The sequence below is a fragment of the Dromaius novaehollandiae genome, chromosome 3 (assembly GCF_036370855.1).
Source record: "Dromaius novaehollandiae isolate bDroNov1 chromosome 3, bDroNov1.hap1, whole genome shotgun sequence".
Classification (NCBI taxonomy): Eukaryota; Metazoa; Chordata; class Aves; order Casuariiformes; family Dromaiidae; genus Dromaius; species Dromaius novaehollandiae.
Window position 1 is genome coordinate 32,538,544 of NC_088100.1, and position 27,704 is coordinate 32,566,247.

The 27,704-nt window shown below is 37.9% G+C and overlaps 1 protein-coding gene across 3 annotated transcripts in view; it reads right to left on the minus strand.

The window, feature by feature from the left end:
* Nucleotides 1-443: 443 nt before the first annotated feature.
* The window catches only part of LMBRD1 (LMBR1 domain containing 1), an 88,334-nt gene continuing 61,073 nt past the window's right edge, over nt 444-27,704 (minus strand). For 2 of the 3 annotated variants that reach the window (XM_026095882.2, XM_026095880.2), the window contains 3 exons: nt 20,932-21,013; nt 4,000-4,091; nt 444-3,845 (listed from right to left, as the gene is read on the minus strand). In XM_026095882.2, the coding sequence (XP_025951667.1) occupies nt 3,726-3,845; nt 4,000-4,091; nt 20,932-21,013 (294 nt within the window). In that variant the 3' untranslated portion in view covers nt 444-3,725. The remainder of the gene's footprint in view (nt 3,846-3,999; nt 4,092-20,931; nt 21,014-27,704) is intronic. The other variant, XM_026095881.2, reaches the window with a different exon arrangement.

A 27,704-nucleotide genomic window follows, 5' to 3' on the forward strand; every position in this document is an offset into this window, starting at 1 on the left:
CAATTTTCTTAAATAGTTCAATCATAACCATTTTACTTGCCAATAGTTATGAGTATTTTAGGATAAACTGCATAATAATTTTTGTAAGAGGGTAACATTTTTCATGGTTTTCTATTGTGGGTCATTGTACTACTCCAGAACTTGCACTAGCAGGAACACTAGCATCTGGAGAGTTCATTAGATTTTTTTAGTGTATATTGTCATGTTATCTGAACACAGAATGCTTTTTCTGTGTGGCATCATTCCAGTGCAGGTACATTCTACCTAAAAATGAATTTCTCTTTTACATGCAGAATCTCAAGTCCACCCAGAAGTTTTTTCCTGACGTTTTGAGACAAAAGCATAAAAGGTACCAAGTGTTTCACTGGTTTCTGACGATCAGCAAGAAATCTGTTCCATGCCGTCAGATCTATCAGCTAAGAAATAAAACCAACAGACTACTATAGGCTTTACTGTATTTAATGATTTGTAATTCCAGATAAACCAATCACAACAGAACAGGCAAGCAAGAAGAGAGCCCATTTGGCATGTGTTGCTGCTGAATTCTCTTAAATTTACTCCTGGTGACAACAGCTTATGTTTTGATGATGTGTCAGTAAGATTTAAAGCTTAATAGCTTTTAAATGTTCATGAGCCTCCACATGGTAGAAATTTTTAAGCGCAACTTTAAAAAAAAAAAAATCACACACCACAAATCCAAAACACTCCCCCCTCCCCAACTTAGAAACCAGGTCTGACTAGCACTACAATTACTCAGAGGCTTCTAAAGTTCAGACTACCAAGATATATCTTCAAAACACAGTGAAATAATTCTGTTGCTATTTTAGGTGTCCTTAGTCAAAAAAGGAAGTTTCTGAAGATTCAGTTCAAGATGTTAGATGTTTACTTACAAGTCATACAAACGCTACCACAGAAGAAATAACTCTGTGAAAAAGTTAAATAATTCATTGTTTTACTTAAGTAGTGTATAGAAGACAGCACAAGAGACAAGGAAGCAGACTATGTTGGAAGTTGTTTCTTAAGGCTGCTGCAAGTACAGATCAACAAGTATGTTATGACAGGGCTATCTGGTGTTTCACCGCAACAGCTTTCTTCATTAGGTGATACTGAATGAACTAATCCAGCTGATAACTGCATTACACAGAATGCACTTCAAAAACACATCCAGAAAATTCAAATTTATTTTAAAGCCAGAAGAGTGTTAAAAATATCAAGTGTCCATTGCATGAAGGTAGTGTTGGATAGAGATGAATTCCAATATATTTATTAGAAGTATATTAGTGTTTACAAAGTCTTTTAAAATGTAGTCACAGGTTCACTGAACTGCTGAGAGACTGAGGATGTAGTATGTGAACAAATTTGCATTGTGGACGCTGTGTCTGAAACAGAACTTTTGAACTCTGCAGCTAGCAAGAAGCAAGTTTCTGCTGGAAACAGTAAAGGCTGGTCATAAATTTTGGTAACACCTGGACTAAACAAAAGGGGTGCTTACTGCATCCTCCAATTGGTAAACAGACAAGGAACAGAAGCACCAGTTCAGAGGCAGATCACATGCTGTGCTTCTGCATACAAACTAGATGGAAAAAAGACAGGACTGGAGTAGGAAGAACCTGGCAAATAAAAGCAACAAATGCCTGAGGATGCCCACGGTCCTTGGGCAGTGACACCCAAGACCGATAACTGAGCAGCTGCATGGCATGAAACCAACACAGCATCCTGCCCAGCTTCCCTGCACAAGCAGCAATCTCCCCAGTGGGAAGGAAAGTCAAAACTGGGTGACTGACACTGCAGCAAAACTGGGTATCACAGCCCAATCTTATGCCCTGGGACACAGAAGAAAAAAATCTGTATGTGATACAGCCAAAAAAGGGGAGCAATGATTAAGATCAGTTGAAGCTGAACATGAAATATGAACAAAACCAACAAAAAGAACATTTGAGTAGTTTTAATGTTATTAAAATTACCTTAAATTTTAATCAGGACATCCAAAAAGTAGTATTCTCTATGGCTTCCTGACATCCTCTCTGGATGCAGACTGCAAGAGACTCCCGGACACCCAACATCAGGTTCCACCATAAGCATTTGAATTTTTTATACATAATTCCTCCTTTGTGAACATGACCACAGGCAAATTTAAACAGTGGTTAGTTAACATTAGTCAAATGGAGTTCAAAACAGACCCCCTAGTCAAGCTTCTGTACCTGCTATCAGTATTTGAACGTTCATCCTTTCATATATCCCAGTAGAAAACAAGTTGGTTGCTGCTAGTCAAGCAAGCTTGAGCATATATTTCAAACTTACAATCAGGATGCAACACCATAACATCATATCACGTCACAAATATGGGTCATGGAGTAGCTGACACAGAAGACTTGAAGCTTTTTTTGTTCCTGTAAAAACAGTCTAAACATTGATTCCCTGTGTTCATGAATTCTTTAAAATAAGCATCTCTGACTTCTTGAAATACTGGAACAGAATTAAAACTCCAGACATCCTGGAGTACTACAGGAAGCAGCAGACTGGTTGGGGATAATTGGGAAGGGAACTGCCAGCTTTAAGAGTTTGCCAACAGGCAAGCAGGGAATAATATATTAATGACTTCTGTACACTTCAGTAATTGTTTAACAATTAGTCTTATAAAATATTACTTAAATTATATTTCCATGTGCTTGCATGGACCATATTTTCCCATCAGGCAGCATTAGAAGTCTAAACTCCTAATGCTAAGTACTTAGTACTATTAAATATTGTCTCTTCTGGAGGCTGTCAAAGTACATTTGAAGACAATTATTTTCAGCCTTAAAAATAAAGCCCAGTAACTATGCAGTTAACATTTTATGAAGAGGACATGAAGAGTCTCTATGAATTGTGTTTATATAAACATATAAGCTTGTAAATAAGTTGACATTTATACTAAATACTGAAAGAAAAATGTCAAACTAGGCAATTTGCATTAAAGTTAAAAAATTAATCACATCTTAATTATTCCATTATTACTAAGGCAGGCACCTGGCAGTTTCAGAACTTAATCATACTAAACATTAAGAACACTGAATATTGTCATATGCACTAACGATTTCCTGATAGAGCAAAAGCTACCCATTCCATAGTAACTTAAATGGAGACAAGAGTGTGGAAACTACTTATTCCTCACATACTGGGAATTCACCACTTTATCAAGTAGGTGTTTTTGGAATACTGTAAAAACAGTCTCTCTTCAACTATAGTTTTATATGGGAATCACAAACATCAGCAAAACTAAAGTCACATCCTTCTGAAAGTTTCATCCAAGTGTTTCCAGCAATGTATACTAGCTGTTTTGTTGGATTTCAGGTAGTTTTATTTATAAACAAGCTTGCATAAAAGTGTCATACAAGTTAGGCATGAAAGTATTTAAGAAAGTTAGGCTAACAGAAAAGCAACATCAACTATGAAATAGTTGCAAACAATTTATCAAATTGTACATCAGAAAGTTACACATATACATTTAATCATAAAACAGTACTCTCCATATATTATTCAAACCCAGCTTCAGTATTTTCTGATACAGTGATACTCCAATAATAGTCAGTTTTTCCACCCCCTTTAAATGAGTACATTTACTTCCTCTATTTTTACAGGTGCACAGCTGCCTATTTTGATAGAAATTCCACATGGATTCCACATGGGTATGATATCCAACATAACTTTAAATTACATTTTTTAACTTTGAAGGCAAAAAGCTGTCAACGGTAGTAAACAGACAGTTCATCATCACTCATGTCCGAATCATCTTCATCTACTTCACCTTCAATGACAGATTTCTTTCCTTTGCAGCACGATACAATTAATCCAATTAAAAAGACCTGCAAATTAATAGTACATTACTGTTATTCAATTAAGTGGCATATAAAGGCAATACATGTAAAACTGAAGGTAGTGTTGTGATGCAAGTGATTCAGTGACAACTACAGTACATGATTTAGAAATCACAGAATCAAGTTGAATAAAAGTACTTACTACAATGAATGCCCAGTTCCCAAAATAATAGACAGCACTGAAGAACCAAAATTTGTGAAGAAAGAGGTATGTCCGAGTAACAATACACTGATCTAAAAGGAAAGCAGATATTAGTGATGTAACATATTACTATAAAAGCTTTCCTGCAATTGGAATTAGATAATTCTGAAGTTTCAGACAGTATTCTGCTCTGAAGAATGGTTCTACTCAGTTAAGTCAAATGCACTCTCCACTATCAAATATACACACACAAGAGGGACATCTGTGATTACAGAAGAGTGAGTGTGAAAACAGGTCGTATTGGGAGCTGGCAGTTACACAGGTAACTCCATCGCTATCAGCTACAACTTCTACAGACACATCAATTACCACCTGTTCTGACCACAGATCTGTTATAACCCACTCCCATTTCAGAAGTAATGTAACCATAAGTAGAAGATACAAAGCAGATGCTGTACTAAAAAAATGCATTTCAATACACTTTCTGAAAAACTCACTTGACCAGGATTGCATAGGTTTTTGCAAAAACAAAAGGCAATTATGAAGTTGAGCTGTGCAGGCAAGAACTACATACCAGGCCTTCTGTGAGCCATATAGCAGAGAACTTATTTGCATCCAAAACCTGATACACTGATTAAATCTTACTCATTCCCTAACACCATAAGTGTGGCTACATCTAAAAAATGTACTTTTTCTCCATTATAAAGCTGCAGATTTTGATATGTTAATTCTTAATTCTGTTAAGGCATTTCTGAGACTGCAGATAGGTAGCATAAAAGCTTGTATAGTGTGCAACATTCAAGAGATCACGTAAAAAAGGCAGTCAGCAGGATACGCAAGACAGTTCACTCCCCAGTATAGGGAAGTGGGCAGTGACACCCATGCCAAGAGGCAGTGTGGTCTCCCATTTCTCATCTACTATGCTCCAAACCACACCTAACACCAATTTTGGAGAAGAAATTGGCATCCAAACAGTCTGGACACTAGATAGTAACCCAAAGTGTGCCTACTCTTCACCCAATTCTGACCCCAGTTTTGGCAATACTCTCTAGGTACACTTGAACTATATGGACTAACACCCTTTCCTAAAAGGGGCAAATAAGGGCTGCCTATATAATTTAACTTTTTAGTCATCTAACAAGCAGGCATAACAGTTTCTAAAGGCAGATATTTTGTTTAAAGACAGAATTTCCACATTAGAAGCTCTATTGTTCAACCACCTTCTTGAACAATACCACATATTACAGTGAACTATATAAGAGCAGTTCTTGTCAGGAAGACAACCTTGGCTCGAGATGACCTCCCCCAAGCCAGACCTCTACAGTGTCTAGAATATTTGTATCTGAATAAAGCAACAACTTCATTCAACTGTTTTCCAGCAATTTAAATTTGATAAAACAGAATATTGATTTAAAACAAAATTAAGTACTATATGCAGCAGGCTGTGGTTTCTGGAATCTATTAGCATGAGGGTTTGCAGAAAGGGTATCAGCAGGTGAGAAAACAACATGAATAACTTTCATGAAAATTCATGAACAACAGATTCACAGATACTTATATCACACAAGGGAAGTACCTTCTAACATCCATAATACAAGCATGGATGCTGGAGAAGTACAAGGGAAACAGCACACAGTGACCAGGCTTACATGCTCTCCTTAAATAGCTTCTCCTACTGCCCCTGTCTGATAGCATATTTCAATAAATGGACCACAGGTCAAACCCAGTATTACATTTCTCATGCTATTGTTATACCTGTGCTACTGCTTTCAAATTGCATCCTTAGGTTGTATTAAAAACTAAACTACAAATGAACTGACAGCTTAGCAGAAGCTCTGAAAACTAGAACTGAATAGATAAATTGGAAGCTTAGTAGGATGCAAACTCCAAATAATTTCCCATGAGTGTGATTCTAGTTCAGAATAGCAGCCCTGACAAACTGAACTGTCATCTTTCTCCACAGCATAACTTATTTTCATTTGTTGCATAAACATAGATATACAAACATTACTATATAGTCAAAAACAGTGCAGGCATCTAAAAGCCTTTTTAAAAGCCAGTCAAAGCTCATAGTTGCTAAAGCACTCTTTCCTGTAAGACAGACTTCCTTTGCAATCACTGCCTTCCAAAGAAAAGGAGTTAACTGTATAATAGCAACATAAGCAAAAGTGGGCATTTATATGGACAATATTGCCATCTTTAAATAATACTCAGACTGTAAGGTAGTAAAGCCAGATAAACAGAGGTCAAAGTCAATATTTTAGCAGTTGCAGATTTTAGGTAGGTATAAAAGTTACCAGAGTAGCCAAAACAAAACTTAATAGCTTCAAGCAGCCACCATGACTTCTTCCTGCAGAACCACTAGAAGCCTTGAATCCCATATGACAACCTGGAACATTGTATGTGTTATCCACCCCACCAGATGTCTTCATCAAAACTAAGTGTCAACTACTAAACCAGAAAGAGAAACCTCCTGTTATCATTCATTAGTTGTAGAATATTTTTCATAGCCCCTACATGTACAACCTTCCAGTCCTGATCCTTACTAGAAGGGTATGAGATAGCTTTAAGAAGACCTATGAACTAAAATTCTTAACTTACATAGACATGAGAAGGCAGACTGATAAAACTTCATTTCTTTCATCCCTGCTAACCCCCCAGTCCTGTGCTCAGACAGCTACTTCTATCTTATAGTTAGTACCTTTGTCACAACTATCCTCCTAACCTTCCTGTCTGCTCCAGAGATCAAGATTGCCTAATATTATCAACAGCAGTTGTTTCTGATCTATACTAAGCTTCAAATTTGTTGTTTCTGTCTCAGACCAAACTTGTATACCTAGTCCTATTCTTCATCTTTCAGAATCAAAAGTTCTTTTCTTTCCTTACCTCACTTACATCCCTATATAGCTTATTCTAGTAAGATGTATGTACTGTGTCCCTAGACTGGTGTGTGGCCAAAAGCCTCAAGAGTTACAGGTCAGAATATTACTGCTGTTGTAGAGAAGCATTTGCTTGCCTACTGTAACACTGAAGTTATTAAAATTCAAGGTTGTTTTTGGAAGAATATAGTAGACCCATAACAAATTTCTGCCAGCACTGCCAAGTCACATGCTTCCTTTTGCCTTCATCTGACAGTGTTATACTTCTAGTTCCTTGGTTATAAATATAATGGACAAAAAGAAGATTCTGCTGGCTGAAGCTCAAGCTATTCATAACAAACACTTCTGTCAGCATATGCTTTTATCTTAGCTTATGCTTCCACAGGTATGTTGACAGACATTAACGCAGTTAATTCATTTACCCTATAGAAAGGTTCCAACATTGCTTATGGGAACAGAGCATTTTTCTTACACCAAGATCCTACATAAACTTAATCACTAAAAAATAGCAAGGAAGCAAATTAAGTTCATGAATTTACCTTAGTTCAAGTTTATATGTAGAGGTACTACAACCAGAATAGTACCACAGAAGTACACATGCCAGACAGCAAATGCAAAGCAGCTAAAGAATGTGTAACATGAGTAAAGCAAGGAATATTGCAGGACTCCACAGGATACATGCCTTCTGCATCTGACTCCTAAAAACATGGTTCAAATATAATTCAACCTGAAGAGACTTGTTCCATTTTCTTGTACATCACAAATCCTCCTTGATTTTTATATGAGAATAACTTGTTCTGTCACAAGTGTTTTACATCTAATACTTTTGAAATATCAAACTTTGCTTTAATTTAACCTGCTAAATACAAAGTCCATTAACATTTACTTTTCCTTTCCAATGTAGGTATGATTGAGAGGTTCTCTAAAAGTATGGTCAGAACAGCTGATAAAGACAGCTGCATTTAATATTATAATTCTTACTTAGCAAAAGCCAGAATCAGGCATAGCCCAGAAGTTTTGGAACAAAAATCCAAAGTCATAAACTAATGAAGATACAGTTAGCATGCCAGATTACCATCCTCTTAGCAAAGCAGACCACAGTTATGCTTTTGTGCAAACAGCTAAGAGTAAAGCAGGCATATTTCTTCTATGAAGATATCCCTTACAGCTTACATTTGCTCCATGCCCTACAGCACAAGGCTCCACCAAGACATCACTCATACTTCTCATTCTTGCTCATAAAGAAACATCTTGAGCAAAGAGGTGTCTCCTGCCCCTGACCCAGAGGGAAAGAACAGCAGTGCCCAGAGATGACTTTATTGCTTTCCTCCAATTTCCTTTAAGGTTACTTAGAGTTAAAAGCTGTAAGCCTACTATGTTGTATGTTTTCACAAATGTGAAACAAGGCATACAACACAGAACCAGGCACATTCTGCAGATAAAAGAGCAAAACAGAGCTTCAGTAGTAAAAGCAAGTTTCTTCACTAACACAAGAAGAATGAAAGTACAGGTAAAGGCAGGCATTTGGCTGAACCAATCTGGAAAGTCAAGAAGGATCTGAGCTAAGAGGAAAAAAGCTTTGAGAGATTCTCCCCCTTCCCCCATCACACCACTCTGTAGTACACACCCTGCATAAGAGGAAAAATGAATTGGGCAGCATACTCTTCACAACTGTCCATTATTTGCTAGCATGACATAGCCATAAAACAAAAAAGTGAAATAAAGTTTCAAATAAAATACGAAACACCGGTAAGGTGAAGACAACTGGAAATAGGATAGTCAACACCATCTGCAGCTCTCCAGCTGCTTACCTGAATTAAGGAACAGTTAAAGAGACCCTCAGATGGGTCTCTACAGTAATTAGATTAAATAGATGGTAAATATTTTGGAACAGTTTGACCTTGAGGAAAACGTTTCAGTGGAAAACATTTCAGTGTCACAGGTTCAACTAATGACATTTTAGTTATTCCTTCTGAACTAAAATATTACTAAATAGGCTAATGATTAACATGATGCTTTTCTTCTAAATTCTGTTGCACTTTGAATAAATCAAATTATAGTGAACATCCTGAACTAAAGGTAACTACTTGTTATCCAGAATGATAGTTACAAATATTGCTTTGACAGTATCCTGATCATTTAGAGTAAAAGCATACATGGAAAGCTACCAAGATTCTGATAGATGAATTGTCACTACTTTAAGAAAGAAGAGTAGAGCACATTACATAGTGCTGACCAAGCAATAAAGCCAAACATCCAACATTAGGCTCAGTCTACTGACAGCCTTAACCAAAAGCTTCTCCCAAGAACTGAATTAGCTTGGGACTTCAGGAAGACAAATAAGGGCAAACAAAACTGTTTCTCCTTCATAAAGGGACAGTTTAAATCACAATTTCTCCATGCTTAATAACTATTTTCCAAAAATAAAGCTTTTTGTTTCTTTTGCATCACAGTTCCCACTGTGCTGGAAAAGTCAACTTTTCCTTTTCAAAACCAGTGGAGCATTTTTCATTTCAATAAGCATTCGCTCTGAAATAGATAATTCTGTAGCTAAAAAGCTGAGGACCATGAAGAAAGATTAATGTTTCCAAACAAGGAGTAAGAATAGTGACTTCCATACAGTTGTTTAGGTAATGTGAGAAGAGTCCACAAATCTAGAAGGAGCAGTCAGAAACTGCTTGTCCAATGAAATCCAATGCACTGAAGTTATATCATGCATTTCAGAAATATTAGTATTAGAAAATATTATGGTTGCCTGCTTAATTCACCCATTCATGTCACTCTGTGTATTTGGAACACCATTATGAGTACCTATATGCATGAGTATCTATATCAATACATAGCTCTACATTAAAAACTTAGAAACAAAAAAAAATTACTCTCAATACAAGAGATAGGTAAACAACATGCCAATTCATGCTGTGCTTAAACATGAGAACTGTAGATGTCTAGCAACCAGTGAAAAACTGGCCAGTGACAGGTACCCTTTAAGATTAAGAATGTAATTTCTGTAGTGTAAAATTCATGAATTGTACCTGATAAAAATCTCATCCCTACATAATACTTTATATTTATGACTAATTAACAGAAGTGTCTGACTAACTTAGGCATAGTGACATCTAAGCAAGCTTTTAAGGAAAAAACACTGCTTGCAGATATAGCATCAGTCTCACTGAAACCTAAAAAGTGATTTCATGTACTAACAACTCAGATGAGAGCAGAGCTTTTTGCACATTATGCAGTCCATCTCATCTCTCAGATAGTGAGCTTTTACAAAAGCATGATAAAGTGGTTTGTTAGGAAAGAGTTCAATGGGTGTGAACTATGCAATTTAAAGACACAGGCATTCCTTGGGAGTCACTGAGGCCCATACTGTTTAACCTCTTCATTAATGAGCTAGATCAAATAGATTACATGCTCAACTGATTTGTAAATCAAACAGGGAGGGTGGGCACAGTGGCCCAGCACACTGGACAGTAAGGCACCTGTTTAGACAGCCCATTTCTCCAGCCCCTTCAAATAACAGTCCTGGTAAGGTTAGAGACAGAGGACAAGTCCAGCACCTGGGATGAAGAGAACACTATGCAAAAGTGCAGACTGTGGGTTGAATGGATTGAATGCAGCTTTGCAAAAAAAGAAAAGGACAACAAGTTGAGCATAAGCTGATGTGCATTTCCAGCTAAAAAAAGTAACTGCATACTGTATGGCCTTCAGAAGCAAGAATGCAGCCAACAGGTCCAGAAAAGTGATTATTCCCCGCCCTTCTACTCACCTGTATTTGAGTTTGCATCTGGAATACTGTAATTTTGACCTTCCCAGCACAAGAGACTGACATACTTGAGCAAGACCAGCAGAGGACCACTACAACAGCTAGCACAAGTAGCATACAATGGAAATGTGTTTGTTCAGCTTGAAGTAAAGGTGTTGGGGAGAGCATCTTATTGCTGCCTCTGCTATATAATGGGGACTTATGCAGAAGACAGTGTAAGACTTCAGACCTGCATGATGAAAGGACAAAGGGCAATAGGCAAGTTGTAGTAAGAAAAATTCCTATATTTGGAAAATTCAACACTATAAACATTGGAACAGGCTGCCCAAAGTGCTTGCACAGTATCCATCCAGAAGTGATCAAAACTCAGCTGGACAGAACTGAGCAACCCGCTCTGGTGGACCTCTGCTTTGAGCAGAAGGACTGGACCAAGTGACTTCTTGAGGTCCTGTGCACTCTAAACCATTTTAATTCACATTACATGAAGCTACATACAAACAGATCTAACACCAAACATTTTAGATGGAAAATTCAGTCTGAGAATGTCATGCAGTGGCAGCTGAAGCACACATCTGATTTCAAGCAGAACCTAATTCTGCCTAGAGTACATTCAAAGCTGCTTCCAAAGGAAAACCTGTAGCTTTACTATTAGAATGTAGAAGCACAACATATTCCAGATACTAAAAGCTTTGAAGGCATGGTTTCAGGTACTCAAGAACATTTGATAGGGCCTACTGGTAATCATTCAGAAACAACATTGCAAAATGCAGCTGCTGTTTGTAATTCAACTTAACTTTAGCTTCTCAAGAAGGGTTTTGATGCATTTTAGTTTAAATTTATACAAGTCCCAAATGGTTTGAGATTTCACATGAGAAAGGGTAATTTTAAAGGGAAACTTGTATTGGCATTACTTCTGAGCTACCATCTGGCCTGTGCTACTACTCAATGTTATTAAACTTTAAAAACATCTATATGAAATGATGGTCCATACACATCTCCCTGGTACCTCAGATGCAGCAGCACTTCAACACTGGCATCTTAATACATATTGTTTCCAGTCTGATTGCTAGATATTATTCCTCATTATGCTACTGAGATATATGAAGGAAGCACCTATTGTATGTACTATTTACTGTCACTCACATATGCTTTGCTTAGGTTACATGACAGGGCAAGTATCTTGTATAACAGAACAAACACTCCTACAGAACAGGTCAGCTCTACATTACAGTAAAACAAATCAACCGCCTCTGAAACCATGTGAAAAATGTCAGTTTTGTACTACAGCTTTCCCTGCAAAGCTAAATAGCATTTTGATGAAAAGAGTAAGCAGCTACAGCAAGAATGGCTGGTTTTGGAAGCTGTAACTTGTGGAACATTTAAGTTAGATGGACTGCTTTTAGATGCATCCGGCTCCTAGAGGTAGTGTCATTAGCAGCTCCGTTTTCTGCCACAATGAGCCAGTATTTTAAATAAAAGGAGATAAACACAAGGATTCCTACAAACTGACCAGGTACAGTGCAAAGGCACTTAGATCTCAAGTTTGAAAATGGCCTCAGAAATTTGCTTTTACTGACCAGCAGCATTTGCCATCACAGATCTAACAAAATAAAGCTTTTACTGGACAGAGTAACGATTGCCAGATAGGCTCCTTAAGAAATTCAGTTAATATAAAAAGGATCAAAACTCCTAGAATAAAAATAGTAAGGTAACAAAGGGTTCTAACAAAGCCTCTGGTTTTAGAAAGACAACATTCTCCTAGCAACAATATAGTCAGTGCTTTTACACTTCCAGATAAAACATGCAAGATCCATAGATTAATCTTTGTGGCTATAGATTTTATGCTAGAGTACACAGAAATTTCAGTTTAGTTCTCTTGTAATCAAGATTTCATTAACATGAGGGAAAAGTTAGTCAGTTTATAGTAATCAGACTGACAAAAAAAATGCATACAATGCCCATAAAACGGAACTGCACAAGGAAGTTACAGCCCACAAACAAAAGCCAAGAAAACACAAAAAACATTTAAGCTAGGAGAGAAACCAATGAACAGTTAACATAATGCAAAACCCACACAGATAAGCTCCATATTCACCACTCCATTGAATGTCTAATTCATTTTTCTCTAGACAGAATAGTGTTACTTCCACTTCAAGTATGAATTGATATTGAGTGATCAGAATCCCTTTTGACCAGAGGGAAGTAGTACTACAGCACTGTAAGCCATGCTCTAGGAGAAGCATATTGTTTTTCTCATCTAATCAAAACAATCTTTCATGCGCACAGAATAGTGGAAATAAGCAGCAAGAATGAAATTTAATATCAGAAATGCCCTGGCTAAAGATTGAAACCTCAAGAGAAACAATACCAACTTCCTACCCTTTCTGACTTTGGTCAAAGATAAAACAAATCAAAATAAGCTTCAGGTATCTTCAAATATTAGCAAATATATCAAGAGCTTTCTAATTACAGGTTTCTCCTTCCCATTGTACCTGTCATTTGACAACTTAACATCTTTATTCTTATGTTTGAGTGTGTTAAAGTCACTCCAGGACTTCAAGCTTCCACAGAAATTTGATGTTTAAAATTATCTTTCACATATCATTTTCATAAGATTCACTGGAAGTAGATTCATGGAGTGGCAGTGACAGCTGCCTTAGCCATGAAAGCAATATTTCTTTCTAAGACTAAAATAATTACTATTTCTTGTTGACAAAACAGGGAAGAATTGACTCATATGCCCTGATGCTGTTACTCAGCAGTTCCTGCATCAAAACTGGTTTCTTGCATATTTCATTTAAGCTACCTCCCCCATTTGTCCCATATTCTTTGTGAGATATATATAATTAATACTACTCATTCAGCTGTTGAGCCTGTCTTTGCACTTCACAATCCAGTCCCTATGTTGCTGCTTCTCTAGTTTCATTGCCTAAACCAATCTGCTCTTCAAAGCTTTTACAGTTTAGTTCATGACATCATATACCAGTTGTCCTTCCCCTCAGTGAACTTTTCCAGAAATTGCTTAAGCTTTCAAGTTGTTGCTCTTTCAGCTTTTATGATGCAAATATTATAGAACTTCACCACTAGCCTCATGGTTAACTTTGTGACAAACCAACCATCGATTCCTCAGACTGAAAAGCCTGTTGAAAACCACACTACTGAAATTGGTTTATTCACTCCTAGCAAGGACCTGAAAACTTTCCAACTAACCGTACGTAGCTACAACAGCTCCCCATTTACAGAGACAGCTTTAACACTTCCAGTGTTTCAAGTTTACAGCACTTTGAAGTACTACAGTGCAAAACAGAAGCTTCAGATAAATACCAAATCACTCACATGTTAAACAATAGCTTCCAGCTATGACAACTTTAAATATAGGTCTAACAAGCACAAAAAGGTGCCTGCTGTTTCATCCCAGCTTTTTTTTTTTGTTTAGCTGGAAGCATTAATGAAAATACACTGAAGAGACCTGCAAAAAGCAAGCAAAATCCATGTCAATTAACCTGGCTCTAATCCAAAACTGTTTTTCAACAAGAGCTGCTCACTGGCTTTGGAATCAAGCCCTGTTAAAGGAAAGTATTTAGCAGGAGCTATATAGGCAGGAGGCTTGGAAAGCAGGGTCTAATAAGGGATCAGGAATCTGACTGGTTATCAATGAAATGGAAGGAAGATTCACTAACCTGCCAAGGTGTTCAGAAGTACATCCTGTTCCCAAGTGATATCTGTTTCCATAAATGATTTAAATGAAGTTAGCCACATTCCAGTAGGCATTTCAATTGGAGAAAGCTGGCTTCAGAGGAAGTAACATTCTCTGAAAGTGCTGATAAGTTCTAGAGTTGTAGTATTACCATACATACAACTTCTTAAAAATTTCAAGTACAGTATTCGGGACAAATTATCATATAGAAGCCACTGCTTTTCAGTGGCTTAAGCTAGAGATAAGTTGCATCCAGTATTGGATATTGCAATACGTGCAAGTCAAAAACAGCCTAGTATAATCCTAGACAAAGCCAGAAAATATAGTTTAACTAATGTGAATCAGTGTAGTTTTAAGACAAACAGATCTTATTTTACTATCTTGTAACAAAAGTTACAAGCTTGGAAATCCAATATCTATGTAATTACTTTGCAGTATGGGAATTGCTGTGACAGTCATACAACCACTAGATAACTTAGTTACATACTATGAATGTTTACATTAAACAGTTCAAGAATTTACAAGTCTCAGTTCTAACAGGACTTCATAGTATAAGGAGCCTTCCAGTGAGGTCCTCAGGACTGAAAGACAAAAAGAAATACTGAATAGCAAAGTCACTAGACACAGCAAAATCTGAATGCTAAACAACAAGTAGTCCTATTGAGTGATCTAGGTCACAAGCATGTTTTCAGTCAAATTTAAATAGTCACATGCATGAACATGAAGTGCCAGACATAGCTGCAGAAAGAGGGTACTAGATCCTAAAGAGAAGCAAACATGAATGAACTTTAAACACAGATGAGACTCAGCAGTTCTCACCACTTCTGCATCAAAGATCCTACTAGTGCTGCAATTTTAGATTCCTAGTTCATGCTAGCACAGCTATAGCATTACAACAGAAAACTGTATCCAGCTATAAGGCTATTTTACTTATGCTGAGGAATCTGAAAGGTTGCAAAGATTTGCAAAAATTAAAGGGCTAGAAAAAACATTTTAATCTTTTTTGCAAGTTGAAAGGACGACTTGATTTTAGTAATGAAATATCTTTAAGTGAAGAAAGTACTAAATGCTAAAGGGCCATCTAGATAGTGAAAAGCCACAGCATTAACCAATGACTGAAATCTGAAGCCATGTTCATTCAAAAGAGAAATAAGGCCCTCCTCTTACAGCAAATAAGCAACTGGATGCCTTCTGAAACACTAAAATTTGAATGTACACAAGTTCACAGGAGACTTGTTTAGAATGCATATTTTTAAATAACTAAAGTGAACAACTCCTATTTTAAAGGGCTAGCTACTGATCAACTTTGAAGGCAATATTCTAGAGATCAACACAAGTGCAAGATACCAGAAAGCCAATCAACATAAACTAGAACCATCATTGTTACTCTAATCAAAACACTTTTATTAACTACATGCCTCCTTTTCCTGTATCAACTTGGTACAAATTTCAGCTTAGACTAGTTCAGACTTCTTGAAGCTACATTATACCACTTGGCCTTCAGATGTTAACCTCATTTTTGCCATACCCTTTCTAAATGAGCTGGCCACTTTAGAAGGAGGAAGTCCATCCTGTAAGACTGAAGGAATGATACATTTTTTTTCCATCCTGAGATCATGCTACATGGAAAAGGATTTGAAGAAAAAAGAGGAAAACAACATTTTAACAGATTGATCTTGATCGCTTAACATGCCACACAGTCCCTTATATCCTATTTCTACACAGGAGCACTTGTAGCCAGCTAACACTCAAAGAAGCATTTGGAAAGGCAGGGCAACTGTCAAGAGCTGGAACTCCTTACTCTGGAGGATAAAAAGTTACAGCTTTTATTGTTAAAAAGTCAAACTTAAAAGATCTGATGATAAATTCTCTTAAATAAGATAGCTGAGATACAAGTTAGTGATTATCATTAATGATGCCCTGGAAGCACTTTCCCTCCTTCCCTATCTTCCATATCCTTCAGCCACAGAATTTAAAATACAATTGACTGTAGTCCAGTCATGTTTTTCTGTTACAGTTCAGATATGATTTGCCCAATACAACATCCATCCAACCTAGCTACAGGACAGGAGGTACTAGGCAGTGAAGAAAGTCTTCAAGAACAGATCCTCTCTCCTCATACAGGGCAAGCCTCACTTGAAGCTGGACAGGGAACATCTATATTCAGCATCACCTGCTGTAGTAAGAGGATGCTGCCAAAGATTTCTGCATGGTTGTTCTGAACATATTATGTAATGAATTCATTAGCTGTCTGTGCCACAATAGATTGATTTCATTAAACCAGCAGAAGCAGCTCCAAATGTAAATTGACAGTACTCCCAATATTGGTGATATAATTAATATTTCTCAGTTAGGAAAATCCACCAAACCTTTTCATATTTGCAGACAGGTCAAATAGGATGCTTGAAGACCATCTTAGAACTGTCATTATTGAAAGGATCATTTTGTAGATCATGCCAGGCATCCTCCACTCCTCCCCCCTGCCAAATGATGCTTATACTGTGGTTCATTACTTCCTTTTAAGAATAGCTACATACCTCTCAAACCTTCATTAGGAGCTTCGGCTCCAAAGTACTGACACCAGAGCATTCCAGTTCACTATTGAGCTTAAATCCAACAAGCAGAATAATCAGGATGTTCATCCAAGAAGAGGATATAGATATAGGGTTGTAAATGGAGTTGAGCAGTAAAGCAATTAACAGTTCAGAGTATTTAGTAAGTGCTGCCTTATCTCTCCAGTTAAGTTTTCTTTGGGGGGAAAAGAGGGGCAGAAATCAGAGCAGCTCACAGCTGTCTACCATGGGGGACAATAAAAGCTATAGGATTGGTATGTTTCTACAAGTGGGTGTCCATAAACAATGAACTGCAAAAAATAGATTTAAGAGAATCACAGCCATTCATACAATTTACAGCTACTGTATGGGGCTAATCAGGGTCAAGCACTCAGTACTGAACTTCTATCATGTTACATGTTTAGAAGCTCTCATCTCTAAGATTCATTTATTTGACAAATGATCTCTAGTTCAGCATGACTAATCCTGGAATCTGAAAGAATGCCGGATGCTCCTCTATTGGCACAAACTGCCTTATGTTTCTTCAAAAAAAGTAAACTTTTTTAAGCAAATAGAACACTAGTTTGAAACAATGTATATAAAACATGCCCCATTAAAGGCTAAAGTTTCAACAATACAAAAGTTACTGAGAAGATCAGTTGCTAAAGCAAAGATCAGGTCAGGTCTTTATCATCTCAAAAAAATAGTTACAACAGTAGTGCTCTAAATATTTAATATAACTGAGTAAGCTTTTATAAGCTTGTCTATCAGGATATCTACTAAAAGGTCATGATATTACATTTAAGGAAAAGAGACCAGGCAAAACAAATTTAGTTTAATAGAACAAAGTAAGGAAGATAAATATTTTCATTCACTATTGTTCAGGTTTTTTTAAATAAAAAACTCAGCACCAAAGGCTCAGCAAAAAAGGTTGTCCAAGCATTTGTAGTTTAACTTAGTTAGGGGCACCTGTTTCAGCATTGTCTAATATCCTTAAAAAAAAAGAATATTTAATAACCTAATTTCTACTTTAACAATAGAATTTTCAATTGAACTTTTTACTCCTAATATCTTCTAGCTGACCATAAAGCAGAGAAAATCAGAATCCACAATCAGTATTTTCATTACTTTCTATTATAATTATTAAAAATGGCCGGTACTACATTTGAGCTTTCTAACATAACCCATTCAGCTGACTGGATCAAACAATGAATTAAGTGTTTTCAGGAAAAAAATTAAAATTTGAGGTATTCCAAAGAAACTTCTCTTCCATTTATGAAATACTGTAATGACCCTGACTACAACTGCAGTTAACAGAACTCCACAATAGCCTTTTGATCACATTAACATTCACCTTTTACAAAGGGCCATCTATCTTCTACTTACACTATGCAAGCACCAGACAACATATCAATAACTTCTCCACCTCTTTCCTATGAGATAAAGAACATGACTCATCTCCCATGTAATGATGCATGTTAACGATGGCAAACCAAAGCCATCATTTCCACAGGCAAATTCTTGTGTACCATGCAGCAGAAGACTGCTTTAAGCAGCCAGATTTTTCATTGCTCAAAGCAAACTAGAAAAAGATACATTAAGGAAAATATTCAAAGTCCTCAAGAAACAGCATCAAGCACTAGTAGAATTTAGGAAATCTATTTCTCAGTCTAATCCCACTTCCTACAATTAAGCAGCAAAGCCTCAGGAAGTCAGACTATTTAGATTTCCTTCCTCCCCGTCCCCAAAAAAGAAAAGACTAACAACCTTATCAATACCACTGTGTATATTCCAGTTCCAGCAAATATTAGCTAAGCTGCAAAGCTGTTTACAGAAACACCAGAAGACCTGTACAGCCTGCTGAAAGTGATTTAAGATGACTAGATTTTGTTGTTGCAAACTCTGCCACAGAAGATGCAGTATTTTTTAGTCACAAAAATATGGCAGCTTGAATATGAACTGAACTATTACTTTTATGTCAAAAGATCAAAAATAATTCAGACTACATAAAGTCCTTTAAAATAGGCATCAAAAGTAGAAAGCTGGATGAATTATTCATCCAAAGTCTGGTGTGGGGGAGAGACAGGGAAGACACCCTTAAGAGATTTTGAGCCACCATTAGAAATAAAATCAATACATCCACATAACAAATTTGAAGGCAAGTTTAAATGCAAAGGGGGTAAACCCTGAAGAAAACAGACCACAGCCTAAAAAATGGACAGTTTACACTGGCTACAAAGAAATAATTATTCAGATATCACTGCTAGTATTAAAAAAATGAAAGTTGTTTAAATTTACATACCATCTGTATGAGTAATGCAGAAGAATGTCAAGGAGATAGGCAATGGGAACTAGCCAGACTGTCCCAGGAGGAAAAACAAACAGTGTAAACTGTCCTGCACATCTTATCTGTTACAACCCCTAGCTTAACATGTTTTAGCAGCTATAATACCACACAACCGTTTCATGATCATGAGAATTCTGCTTATTGCAGAATTGCGCCTGTTGCATGAAAACCTGTTAGTTCCCCCTCCCCACATTCCTTGCCATGAACTGACGTGCAGCAGTGCCAGAGATTCTCCCGTCTTCTTATTGCCTCGATCAGGATAACACTGGGGAAACCCCACATAGACACAGAGGTAATAGACACCTTCTAAAGATCCCTGTGAGCATCACATTTGTGTATCCATCCCTGCCTGGGGTCAGGGCAGTGGCCCTGCCTTGCACCCACATCATCTTTCCCAATACCACCCACAAATGGGAAGAAAAATGGGGAACTGCTACAATTTTTTTTAAAATATAGTCAATATAGAGTTCTAAACAGTTATCAGTGACACTGATGAGGATACAGGACAGCTATTTGTCTCTCCTCTATCAATTACTGAACACTGTCAAGCCTTTTTATAAACATATCATGCATACATAGAGCAGCTCCTCTTCATGGAAAAAAACTGAAAGTTTTCCAGACTGAAAACAATTCAGAGCTTCAGCCTGAAAAAGTCTGGACCATTTTGAAGGCCATAAATCTTTTCCAGAAATCAATTTCTTAAATAAAAGACCAAAGAGATAAATAAAATTGATGGTGACCTCAAGCTGCAGCATCAGCATTGCAACACCATGTGTAATTCAGATGGTTTGTCCCTGGTTTCACTAAAAACAAGCTAATGCAATCATGCTGAATTTGTTTTTCCAAAGGTAGTCTCTGCCCTTCCTCTTGCCCAGCATATAAACAGCTTTTGAACACATTCCCAGTTTCAGCCAACTTTCACAGAGGAATAAAGATGACAAAATTAGTGCTACCAGTCTCCTAAGAGGCCTGCATAGACAGAACATCAGGGAAAGCTCCAATATTATCCTTCTGCTTGCTAATCACTACTCAAACAGCTCCTAGTTATTCCATGTCTTCTGACCTGGTATCTGGACAGAGATGGGTAATAATACTGCAGTGAGGAAGCATTATACTGGATCTCAAAACTGAGAAGTAATCAAAATTGACAAGAGGATTACAGAAGAGAAGCGTCCAAAGGTCAAGTTCCAACGGTAATGGTGCTTGTGGAGCAATTTACATTCACATCTTACAAGATTTGAACTTCAGTGCAATTATAAAGAAAGAAATTCTGCATTTGTTACCATGTTACACAATTTAGTAGAATACTTCTCTGCACATTTGTATGGCAGACATGCACTAAAGTGACATTTCAGATATCAAACTATTCACTGGAAAAGTCTAGGGTTTTTGTTTTCTTTTTAAGGGCTTCTAGATACACATTAAAGCAAATGGAAGATTTCTAGATACACATTAAAGCAAATGGAAGATTTCTCAAACTGATTACTTAGTTTCTCCTAAAAACAGTTATTAAAAAATTTAGTAAACCGCAAGGTAACATTTGTTTTCTGAAAGTAGCCACAAAGCTTTACATTAGACTAAAGCAAATGCCTCAAACCACCACAATATTGAGCAGCTTACTATAGCAAAGCATGCACATATAACAATATTATAAAATGACAAAAAATAAGAAAAAAAATGCATCTTACCTTCAGGTGCATCTGCATCACAGTCTTTCGATACAAATGTTGTCACATTCCTCCACTGGCCATCAATTGTCTTATTACTCTGCTTCATAAATAAATGTGATTAATACACTAGTCTACAAGCAGCGTTCTTCTATACACAGTGATGGTTCCCAAAACATCTTCCAATAAATTGTTTTATAAAACAAAGCTGCAAAAAACCTCTTACAATATGCAGATGGCTAAGATTGTTCTTGAACAGTATACATGTAGTTGTACACATCATTTAAGAGTGATGTAACATGAAAATTCCTAAATAAGCATTCATCTAAAAAAATCCATAGCTTTCATTTTTCAAAATTCACTCAAGATAAACTTTGTTTCCAAAACTATGTCTTAACTTCACCTAAGAATTTGGAATTCATCTTTATGATGAAGATACCACACATTAGGCTTGCATAATGACACTGAATCCAACTTCTTCCTTGTCAGGGGCAGGACTTGGTACTTGCCTTTGAGCTTCATGAGGTTCCTGTCAGCTCATTTCTCCAGCACTGAGAATTAAATTACCCCCTGAATGGTAGCACAATCACCTAGTGTAGCAATCCCAGCAAACTCCTCTTACTGTCTGCAAACTCAGTCTCATCATCCAGATCATCAAGGATGATCTTAAACAGTATTGACCCCAGTATCAACCCCTGGAATACACCACTAGTGACTGGCCTCCAGCTTGACATTGCGTTGCTAATTACAACCCAGCAGGTCAGCCACTTTCCAGTCCACCTTACTGTCCACTTTTAGTTCATACTTCAGCCTGTCTATAAGTGACATTACAGGAGAAAATGTTCAAAACCTTGCTAATGTCAAGATAAATATCCACTGCTCTCTCAACCAAGTCAGTCACCTCATCATAGAAAGCCATCCAGATGGCCAGGCATGATTTCTCTTCCCCTTATAAATCCATGCTGACTCCCCTCAATCATCTTGTGCTTCATATATTCCAAAATGGCTTGCAGAAGAATTTTCTCCATGACCTTACCAGGGAGCAAGGTAAGGCTGACCAGCCTGTAAGCTCTCTGGATCTTTGTTCCTCTTGGAGATAAGGAGTGACATTTGCATTCTTACAGTCCTCAGGAACCTCCCCATGACCTTTCAAAGGTTGAAAGTTGCCTTGCATCAGCCAGCTCTCTCAGTACTCATAGGCACATCCCATCAGGTCCAAATTGTGTATGTCCAGTTTAAGTGTCCCATAACCTGTTGCTCTTCCTCTAAGTCTTTATTGATCCAGACTTGCTATCGGGGCCCAGGATTCCTGAATCTTATCTTATCAAGACAGACCAAGGCAGAGGCAGCCATCATACTTTAGCTTTTTGTGCCCCTTGTCACCAGGTTCCCTGATCCACTCAGCAGCAGGCCCATACTTCTCCATCTCCCTTTTGCTACCAATATGCCTGTAGAAGCCTGCATCATTGCTCTTCACTTCCCTCACCCATTTCAAGTCCAGATGGGATTTGGTTTTCCCTACACTAACCCTGCATGCTTGGAGAACACCTCTATATTCCTCCTGGATCACCCGCCCCTGCTTGTACATCCTGCATGCTTCCTTTTTATATCCAAGTTCTATCAGTAGCTCCCTGTTCATCCAGTGCAGGCCTCCTGATGCCTTTACTCATTTTCCTTCTCATTAGGATGGAGCTTTCCTCAAGCGTGGAGAAGGTGATCCTTGAAGTGATGAAACAAAACAAACCCTGCTGTCCTAGACTGCTCTCCTCTCCAGAATCATACCCCCATGGGATTCTTCCAAGATGATCCTTAAACAGGCCAAAGTCTGAAGTCCAGGGTTATGATCCTGCTATGCCTTCCCTCCTCTCATGGCACTGAGCTCCATCTCATGGTCACTGCAGCCAAGGCTGGCCACCCCCCTCCCCAGTCCTCCCCCCCAACCAATTCTTTGTTGTTTTAAGGATGAGTTCCAGCAGAGTATCTCCCCTTCTCAGTTTACTGATCACATGCATCAGGCAGTTGTCATTAACATACTCCAAAAACCTCCTGGATTGCTTGTGAATTACTGTGTTGCCCTTTCAGCAGATATTTGGGTAGTTCAAGTCCCACATGACAGCTAGGGCCTGTAAACGTAAGGCTTTTCAGTCACCTGAAGGCCTCATCTACTGCCTGGTCAGGCCATCTGGAGCAGACACCCACAACATCAGCCATGTTGGTCTGCCCTCTAATCCTAGACCATGAGATTTTAGCTGGCTCATAATCTTTCCTTAGATAAAGTTCCACAAACACCTGCTACTCTCACAAGGGGCAACTCCCCCTCTTCATCCTGACCTATCCTTCCTATTGAGCTTTTATCTATCCATGGCAGCCCTCCAGCCATATGAGTTATCCCACCACATCCAGGATCCCAATGAGATCACAGCCCTACAACTGCACACAGACCTCCAGTTCCTTGTTTGTTCTTCATGTCATATCTGTGTATAGAAACTTGAAAGGCATCCAGTTGTGATTTCCCAGAAAAAGTATGAGTGCTTACTCCATAATGCTGTCCTCCCAGCTCTTACTCACATAATCATTTGAGGGCCCCCCCCCCTTTGCCCTGTTTTAAGTCTTATCTAATCTCCCAGCACTCTGTTCTTTCCAGCCCACTTGACTGCAGGCCACCTCCCTCTCCCATCATTCCTACTTCAAAGCTTTCCCCACCAGAATGGTCAACCTGTTAGCAGAAATGTTCTTGCTTTTTCTGTCCTAGCAGGAGTCTTTGAAGTGTTTCAACCTGTGTTGCTCTTTAGCTCTTCAAACCATTGGAGTTGTAGAGGATAGGAGACTTGTTTCAACTCCTTGTCTGACTTGGACAAGGAATTTAGGCCCTAGGACAATACCCCAACTTTCCCATAGAGAAGTCAGCAAGAGCACAAACAGCAGGGAAGCCACAGCATGGAACTCAAGCTGAAACTCTGCAGGGCACATCAACAATCAGAAGTAGAGGAGATGCAAAAGTGACAGCAGAGAGGTGGCTACAGAACTATTCCCTAAAGTCATTTAGTGGTCATGAGGTAGCAGGGCACTTGAGTCTCAGCTGTTTTGCATAAATACTCAGTGTAACAAAATTCAGTGTTTGTTAGTCACATCCAGTCCAAAGCTGAAAGCTGCCTTCCACTAGCCCTTAGGGAATCCTAAGAGCAAAAACATAGTGATTCAGTACATGTCAGCTCTTGGAAGCACATTTGGGCTCTGAAGGAAACAGCAGCCTATGATATACAAGGTTAGGTTGCAGCCTCCCCAGTTTACATAGTTTATTCCCATATGTTTATGAACAAGAACATATGAAGGTGTTTGTGCACTTGGCCCTCTCTCAAAGGGATAGTTTTGGATTCCTGCTGATGACAATGAGACACCTGGTATCCTGTACCTCACCTCTGTTCCACTAAGGTACCTAGTTAAAGGCTGTGGAAAGAAAATGACTGTGCCATTGCTTTGGCTCCCAACTGGGGAAAGTTATCATGGCCACCAGCAGCAAGTGCTGGCCTTGTATTCTTCTCTAGGCCAGTCAAGCCATACTGGCCCTTTGGGTCAAGCATCACCTAACAGCAGTCCTTCTTCCACACAAATATCTGACCTAGTTAAACAGAAACAGCAACTACACTTAGTACTAAGTCTAACAGAAACAGCTCTGGCCACAAGCCTGAAAAGTTTTGGATGTGGGCAGAACTCTTCACATTTGTTAAAGGCTATAAAAAAAGACTTATGGCTGTTTCACAGATATTAAAAAGGCTGCCTTAAGAGGTGAAACCAAAAGTTCCTCAGTGTTTCATGACTTTTGCAGGTTCACCAAAACCCCATATAGCACCTCAATTGGTAGAGGCACTATATCCAAGAGAACCTCTCAAGTTTCCTACAGAAATTATAATTGAAGATATTCTTGATTAACTGGAAATAGATGTGCTTGCAATACCCCCTATAGTCAAAGAACTAAATAAAGCTAACAGTCCTGATGTAGCTAATGGATTGCCTCAGAAGAGCCCCTTTTATAAACATATTCACTTATCAGGAAAGGCTAAGAGTATCTCAGAGTTAAAAAGGTTTCATCAGGAGTAACTTCTCCAAAGGAGACAGTTCAAGATTCAGTCATAAGCTTCTAACCTAATGCACAGCATTGATACTGGTGGTAAATTAATTTGATGGGTTGCAAAGTCTGGAATTTTTGTGGCGCAAAGAAAAGGAGGAAATGCTCTTTATCTCTCATCTTTGCATACCACCAGATTCTGATATCCCTGTTTGTCAGCCCCACTAAACTATAGCTTGGAATATTGCTAAGGTCTATACACTGTTGATTCCTAGTGGTTTTAGATGAGCTGATGAAAGTGACAGCAGTGTGTATGAGCAGCTAAGAGCTAAACTATCCAAGCAAACGTCAATGCACACACTTCCATCAGCAGGAAGCATGCCATATGCACAAAACATCTGTCTATTGCCCACTTTGTGTATATTCCTAGCTTCTCAGTTCTGTAGGATCTGTGATTCTTAACTCTTAAGAACCTCTTAATCTCAAACATCCACAGAAAAATCCATCATTCTTCATTCCAACCACCATCTCTCCACACTTCAAAACAGAAGAAATTCACATCCAGTAGTCAAGATAGCAAGTACTTTTTTTCCTGGAGTAAGACTAAGTTCTGAAAGATGCTTTAAGAGGGTGTTGCCTCAAAACCTCATGTTTACCCAGTATGTCAGAGAAAAATCTGCATGTATTTTACCAGTACATACGTTATGCTTCATGCTATTTTAACTGTTATTTTATGCAGTTTAAACACAGCTCTGAAATGTGACATAAGAAGCTAGAGATCCAAGACTGCAGTCTTCACCATAACATTTTTAATCCTTTAAATGAAAATTTGCAGCTCTCCCATCAACCATTCCTGCTCATCCTTCCTGCAGTGCTGACAAGTGTTTTATTCCAGTAGCAATCAAAGCACCTGGACAAGAGCCCCCCTGTTGCTGTGCTCCATTCTTGACCTTTTCATTACAAATTGTATGCCTGTGTTCACATCCTGTCTATGTAACAAATAACCACTCTGCATGTTAAACTTCTGATCCTCTACCCCTGCCATGCACACATTTGATTTTACTGAAATACTGTTTTATTCAAAAAGCAAATCAAACTGTTAGCAGACATCTATTTGTTTTTCCTCTAAGTCTTGGTCATCCGCAAACTTTATCATTAATGATAATTTCCTCAGGTCACTGAATGGTTCAGAGAACCAAACTTTATAGGATTTAGTGAAACTCTTCTCATCCTTCCACAAAGGCTCTATTGTAACCAGAAACATTCAGTGACTTGAGCTCATAACTAATTCAGGTATATCTACATGTTTTAGTACACATTGTACTACTATGACTTAGTACAGTGCGTCACCGTAACAGTTCTATGCACATTTACCATACAAGCATATAACCATTTTCCTAAGCTGATTTTTCAGGCTTTTTGCTGCTACTACCCCAATTCTGACAATTTGAGCCAAACAGTTTAGAGATGTCTAAGCATGCTTATATTGTATAATACCTAGCATATGAGGTTTAATGCATTTTGATCAGTTTAAATATCAAATATTCAAATTCCCTTTAGTAGTCCCATTATTGTGCTTGAATTTTACATGAGGATGACCAATCTCCTGTTACCAGAAGCGATTTGGATGCAGTGAGAGCAGAAAAGTAGCATTTACTGAATGCTTCACTTTCTGCAGTGACAATTCTACTATATCCACTCAGCACATTAATCAAGCTGATCGAGTTCTATTTCTCTAGAATGTTTAACACTAAAACTTCAATTCCTTGTATTTTTTTCTTAACTTCTGTAACTATGCTAATTAAAAGAATTTATAGTGATGATTTATGCATTCTATTACATATTTTCAGCTAATAAAGGTTTTGAAAAAACAGCGTATTCTTCTCCACAGAGTTCAGTCTTTTGGAAGTCTAACAAAAGTATTCCAAATGCTCAAACACTACCCAATTATTCATAGTCCTGTTCAAACTCCAGCCAGTTTAGCTCAATTGTTTTGTCTTTTGTGAAACTTAAGCCCAACAACACACCAAGAGATCTAGATGTCATTATGCCTGAATATGAATAACTAGTTCATGATCGCTAGTAGTCTACATTTAAAAGATCAGATCTAACATCTACTGCTCTGGGATGCTGGACTTATGTAAACAGCTGTCTACAAAACCCTGAAGGTGTTCTTGGTCATGTATCATTCAGTGGTTTTTCCCATAAGTACACAGGCCTTCACTCATTAAGATGAAATATAAGAACTTAAAGTCTTCAGGCACAAAAGAGACTAAAGAAACTTAGAAGTGCAATAATGAACAAAAGCAGCAAAGACAAATGTTAACTGGTTAATTCCGTAAAAGATTTTTAAAGAATAGCAAGAACCGGAACAAATTTACTGAAATTAGATGCAGTCCAAAGGGTTTGGAGCAGTATTAATCAGTAGATACTTAACTTTGTTCCAACCATTAAGCTGATCTCTTTACCTGGTATAGCAGAACAAGAGCAGCAACATGTTCCTTCTGGTCTGTAGATAGACTTCCACAAAAAACTTAACTCTCACTGCAATCATTCAGCAACATAAGTGGCTAGTACAAGTATAAAATCTAAGAGGCTAGCAGCTGTCAAAATGAGACAAGCAATAGCTAAAGTTTTTACACTGTCTAAAGATGATCCATGAATTAAAAGCTGCATTGGATACAATACAGCCAATTTCTGGCTTACACAGTACCAGAAGACCTACCAA